General features: G+C 40.4%; 1 protein-coding gene across 1 annotated transcript; it reads right to left on the bottom strand.

Moving 5' to 3' along the window:
- Positions 1-873: 873 nt before the first annotated feature.
- Positions 874-4,535, bottom strand: kcne4 (potassium voltage-gated channel, Isk-related family, member 4). Its single transcript, XM_079823218.1, has 2 exons — positions 4,290-4,535; positions 874-2,169 (listed from the first exon to the last, which is right to left on the bottom strand). Exon 2 carries the CDS (start codon positions 2,147-2,149, stop codon positions 1,667-1,669), a length of 483 nt encoding a protein of 160 aa, XP_079679344.1. The 5' UTR covers positions 2,150-2,169; positions 4,290-4,535; the 3' UTR covers positions 874-1,666.
- Between the last annotated feature and the right edge of the window lie 1,465 nt (positions 4,536-6,000).

The raw sequence follows: 6,000 nt of genomic DNA, 5'->3' as shown, positions 1-6,000 counted from the left end.
ATGAGTCACACTAACCTCTCCTCTGTCTTTCACACACTCCAATCGTTTCATCAAAATGAATCTATTTGGGAGTATAAGGCTGGCCCGTAAACAGACGTGACTGCATGTATAAGCTTGTTTGTGTTTTGTTTTTCAGATAAAAGATCTGATTTTCACGACATGGTTTATAATGCATGATCGTTGATGGAGCAAAAATGATTAGTAAATTATACACATGCAGTCTTTTATGTAACTGCAAAGACAAAACAGCTGGTTTTGAATTGTTACTCGTCACTTTGAAAAGCAGCACGGCCAACGGGTCATCTCTCTTGTCAAAATCTGAAACTTTCCTTATACCCGGTCCAACTTTCATCAGATGAACTGAGGACATTTTTATTGGAAAAGATCCACGCAGACGAGAACTTTCCACTGCTCTCCCTGGGGCGGAAGACGGGTCACTGACACTTGTGCATGTGATGTCATTTCATTAGGACAACAAAGACGGATGATTGGGGTTATTATAATCATGCTGATCTATGTAAAAGCACACAATCACGAATGTAGCAAAACCCCCTTTGTCCCACAGTGAACATCGGCCCGTCCTCGAGGGGATTAAGAGGATGAAAAATGTTTCAGGAGTGGACGCTTGAAAGATCTCTATCTTTCCAATGACGCCAGGAGGCCTAACACAATCTATTCTCATCTGCAAAAGGGCTTCAGGACGCCGGGTTGCATCTCATCTGCATGTACAAGGTCTGTGGAGAATATATTTCATATAATAGAAATTAATTTAAATGTTTCATTGATATGAGTCTGAGAGAGATTCCTAGCGGTCTTTGACTCCCTCAAGTGGCGATAATCAGTAAGTGCAGACATAAATAGGCACAAAACCTTCACATTAGGAACATTTTATTCAGTTTACACAATGGAGCACAAAATAAGGTCAAATTTAAATAGACATGCATGTAGAGCAAAATATACAGATCATTTTACACATCCGTGTGGATGACGGTATAGGCCTTTAGTAAGTAAAATGACTTTTTTCTTCAAGTGATTCCAGGCTTATCGCAATGTTTGCTGTGGTCACATCACGTTTAAGGCCTGAAACATACTTTACACAAATATGTGAAGAAGCTTCTAGTAACACAAGTTCAATTTCCATCATTGTATTCCAAGATCAAATCCGATTCATATCGCAAGCAGGCGATACGTTCAATGTTGCCACAAGGGGCGCTATAGGACATTAGCGTCATCCGTCTCTTTCTGCTGTTAATTCCCTTTGTCAGGCCGAACACTACTTGAAGATAATTTTGTCGATATTTTCAATGAAGAGTTGTTAGTTACATGGCTGACAAGCTGGCAATGCAACAAAGTGTAGTAAAGGTCTGTAGCGCAACTTAATCATGTACAACAGAACGCATGTTAGCAATCGCTCTCGTACTTGTGTAAAAGTATGTTTCTGCCGTAAGAGTTCGTACTTGCCGCCAAGGCACTGTGGAGAACTTTTTGCCGTGAATAAAAGTAACACCGGATTTTCATAAAACAGTACAGGAAACTTTCAAAAAAAACCTTCTTTAATTTTGTTTTTGGTTTTACAATTGTGGCTGGAACCAGTTTCAAACAGTTTCATTTGTAGTAACGCTAACTAATCATTTTTGGCGGGAACTTTGCTGGCCATGATAAAGTTTCACAACGGGAAGAGTGCTTCTTTAAGGTTTTCCCCGGTTTTCTGTTGATCCTCGGATCCGCCGCTGTCCGACTCCTCTTCGATGGCGAAGCGCACATCTGTGACGGAGCTGAGGGAGCTGACGCTGCTCTGCTCCACCGAGCACAGCGCGCATGCCAGAGGCGCGCGGCCGGTGGTCAGCATGAACGGCACCGGCGTGGAGCGCAGCGCGGGTAATGCTGCGGGCAATACGCTGAGACTCTTCTTCTGGCTCGCGCCCCACTCGCGCTGCTCCTCCTCGTGCAGAAGCCGCGTGAACACGTTCGAGCGCCTCTTCTCGCGCCGTTTGGTGCGCAGGTAACCGAGCATGATCCCAATGAGGAAGACTCCGTAGAAGGACACTACGATGATGATGTACAGGTACGCATTACTGTCGCTTCCACCGGGCAAGTGGCTTCTGTTGGTCTGCGAGGAAAGCGTGGAGGCGTTGTGCGACAACTCCATTACGACAGGAACTGAGTTACCTGTAAAGAGCACATTAGAGAAGGTTAAAAACGCCATACTTTCAATTAAATAAAAAAATAATGAGAAGGAAAAATGTAAAACAAAAGTTGGAAAATGCCTAAAGGGTTAGTTCACCCAAAAAAGAAAATTGTCATTAATTACTTACCCTCATGTCGTTGGACACCCGTCAGACCTCCGTTCGTCTTCGGAACACAAATGAAGATATTTTAGTTGAAATCTGATGGCTCTGAAAGGCCTCCATTGGCTCAATGGCACGGTTCACTCTCAAGACCCTTAAAAGGTACTAAAGACGTCGTTACAAAGTCCATCTCACTACAGTGGTTCTAAAATAACTTTATGAAGCGACGAGAATAGTTTGTGTGCAAAAAAACCCTAAATAACGACTTACATAGTGATGACGATTTTAAAACACGGCATCATGAAGCTTCGAAGTGTTATGAATCAGTGAGTCGAATCAGCGGTTTGGATCGCCAAATTTCAGCAGTTTGACGGTTTGACACGCAATCCGAATCATGATTCGGCTCACTGATTCATAACGCTTCGAAGCTTCATGATGCCGTGTTTTGAAATCGTCATCACTATGCAAGTCGTTATTTAGGGTTTTTTTGCACACAAACTATTCTCGTCGCTTCATAAAGTTATTGTAGAACCACTGTAGTGAGATCGACTTTGTAATGACGTCTTTAGTGCCTTTTAAGGGTCTTGAGAGTGTAAAGTGCCATTGAGCCAATGGAGGCCTTTCAGAGCCATCAGATTTCAACTAAAATATCTTCATTTGTGTTCCGAAGATGAACAGAGGTCTTACGGGTGTCGAACAACATGAGGGTAGGTAATTAATTACATCATTTTCATTTTTGGGTGAACTAACCCTTTAAGTTTAGGGTCCAATTCTCACAATTAAATAGTTGCTTATCATGCATATTATAGGATTTTGGCTGTTTAATTACTACTTATAAACAGTGTTGGGGGTATCGCATTACAAATAACTTGAGTTACATAATAATATTACTTTTTCCAAGTAACTAGTAAAGTTATGCATTTACTTTTCAAATTTACAACAAAATATCTGAGTTACTTTTTCACATTAATTTGACTGACAGCTCTCATGCCCCCATGTTGAGAAAAATAAGCGAAGAGGCGTGTGTGTAAACATGATGTTTATTGTAGTTCTAGACTAAATGTGAGCACTTCTCTCACTTGCACAATAAAGATTCTGTACTCCTCAAAATGAATAAAATCAGTCAAATGCAAAATCAAAGTACTATGCAAACCTCCAATAATTAAATGTTAAATAAAACATTTTTATGCATAATCTACCTTTATATTTAATTTACCAATGTCTTGCTGCTGACCTTTGATGATGAAAATTACTAGATTTTTAGTTTTTATTGTTAACTTTTTTCTCCTATGTCCTATTCTACCATTATCCAGAATGGCAGCACAGCCGAGCTGCGCCCTCTACTGTTCATGTGTGAATTAGCATTTTTACCTCAGCCTGGGGCTTATTTCAATTTTGGTATGAAGAGGTCTTTACCGTTGCACAAAAATATAACTTTTTTGTTATAAAAAACAAAACAAAAACAAGCCCAGCCCAGGTGAGAAAGTAACGTAACATTACTTTTCTTAAAAAGTAACTAAGTAACTCAATTAGTTACTTTTTAAGTGAAAAGTAATGAATTACAATATTGCGTTACTCCAAGTAACTTTCCCCAACACATATTATTGCCTTATTCTGCATGACCGTATTCTACATCCCTTAATCCAACCCAATACCAAAACATAACTACCTTACTAATAAGAGATAATAAGGAGTTTGAGGCAAAAATCATATTGAGAATTGTAACCTAATCTAAAGTTGGTTAAGACTAAAATTGTATCAGAAACAAACCAAATAGTCAATTGCCTAAATATTTTTCCCACATGAAATCAAAACCACTTAAAATCAAACCACCAAATTACACAGACTAGGGCAAAATCTTCCACATCAAAGTTCACAATCGTTTTGTAAACTATCCTGGCAAATCTAGACACGACTTAAATCATATGTTTCCATGTGAAAGTGTATGAAGTCCACACTGCAGCTTTAATGTAAAGTATGATAAAGTTAGTTGTTACTCACCGGGATGTTTCACCCTGGAGCTCGTCAGCCCGTGTCACGCTTTTGCTCGAGTCTCTCTGGATTGTGAGGGGTTTTGTCAGCAGAGTCCTGTTTAAATAGCGGCTCCCATGCGTGGACACGCGCCAGGAGGATCTGTGACAGAGGTTGAGGGAGTCGAGATCCTCACGTTCTTCCTCGCAGGATTTGAGTCCCGGCCAGAGTCGCTTGAGCTCACAGCCACATTTTTATGACGTTTAATGAAGTCCAAGTGCGCAGCGCTGCCAAATGTGCTCATTTATCATAACATACCCAGACAGGCTCGCTTTAGGAAAGCCTCCTCTTCTGCTGAACAGCAAGACTTTGGGAAAAACCAGAGGAATGGCTGCACGAATGACACAGAAACAAGTCAAAGTCTTTAAGGAATGGCTCACGCAAAAAGGAAAATCATCATTGAGCAATTATATTTTTAAGATTAATGCATGCTTTAAAAAATATATTGCTCATTGCTAGTTCATGTTAGCTAATGCATTAAGATTTAACCCAAAATTTAAAATTCTGTCATTTATTACTCACCCTGATATCGTTCCAAACCCATAAGACTTTCGTTCATCTTCGGAACACAAATGAAGATCTTTTTGATGAAATTGAGATATTTCTGTCCCTCCATTGACAGTCTACGCCACTACCACTTTCAAGCCCCAGAAATGTAGTGAAGACATCATTAAAATAATCCATGTGACTGCAGTGGTTTAAACTTAGTCCTATTGAACAAAGTTTACAAAGAGTGACTGCTTTGTCCACGTATATAGTATATATTATCATTAGGGCTGCCACTAACGACTATTTTTATATCAATTAATATACCAACTAATTTATTGATTAATCTATCAACTAATTTATCACAATTTTCAACAATGTTACTTAAAAACATTTAATTTAACTTGCAACGTTGGCCTTCAGTAGTGTACTATAAAAAGTATAAATGTAAACAAACCCTTGACAAAATGTAAAACTAAGAGTAAAAAAGGTACAAATTTGTAAACCAACATAACAAAAAAAGAGAATATCAGCAAATGCTTTATGTAGAATAGTGTTGTCACGAATCACGATACCAACATTATGACTTCGATGTGATACCAGACTAAAATACCTCAATACCGGTACTGAATGCAAAAAACAGTACGAGTAATTGAATAATATGACAGAACTTCCTATTCATTGTTTTAAGGCCCGGGTATACTTCACTTACCGCGCCCGGACGCGTCACGCGCGCAGCCTTGTCCGCACGTCTTTTAAAGTATACTACACAACGGATGCGCGCGGAGGATCGCGTTCGACACATGCGCAGTAAAAAAGTGTCTATTCTCTACCAGACATCGGAGGGCAGCACTGAGTCCTGTCATCAACGGGACATTCGCTGGGCATGATCGGAGAAGAACTGTAGTGGATCCACCATTGCAACATAGTTTGGAAGAAACACTGAAGAATCAAAAATTCTCTCTTTTTTTTCAAGCGTGTTGTTTTTAAACCGGTCTTTGCACACTCTTCTTCGACGGCTGAACACTGTGCTCAATACTGTGTGTATTGCCACCTAGTGGACTCTTCTGTACTGCTGGCGCATGCGCTGTTGCACGCGGACCGTCCGCGCGGTCTCAAAATTTGGGCTGCGCGCGGACGGGGTGTGCGGCTGGCCGCGAGCCCTCCGAATGACGAAAATTACGTCATGCGGGCG

The sequence above is a fragment of the Gobio gobio genome, assembly GCF_949357685.1.
Source record: "Gobio gobio genome assembly, chromosome: 8".
Classification (NCBI taxonomy): domain Eukaryota; kingdom Metazoa; phylum Chordata; class Actinopteri; order Cypriniformes; family Gobionidae; genus Gobio; species Gobio gobio.
Note: the sequence above shows the minus strand (reverse complement) of the source record. Positions and strands in the feature narration are given on the sequence as shown.

Coding starts and splice junctions, on each gene's coding strand:
- kcne4 (XM_079823218.1), bottom strand. CDS start 2,149: ATGGAGTTGTCGCACAACGCCTCCACGCTTTCCTCGCAGACCAACAGA.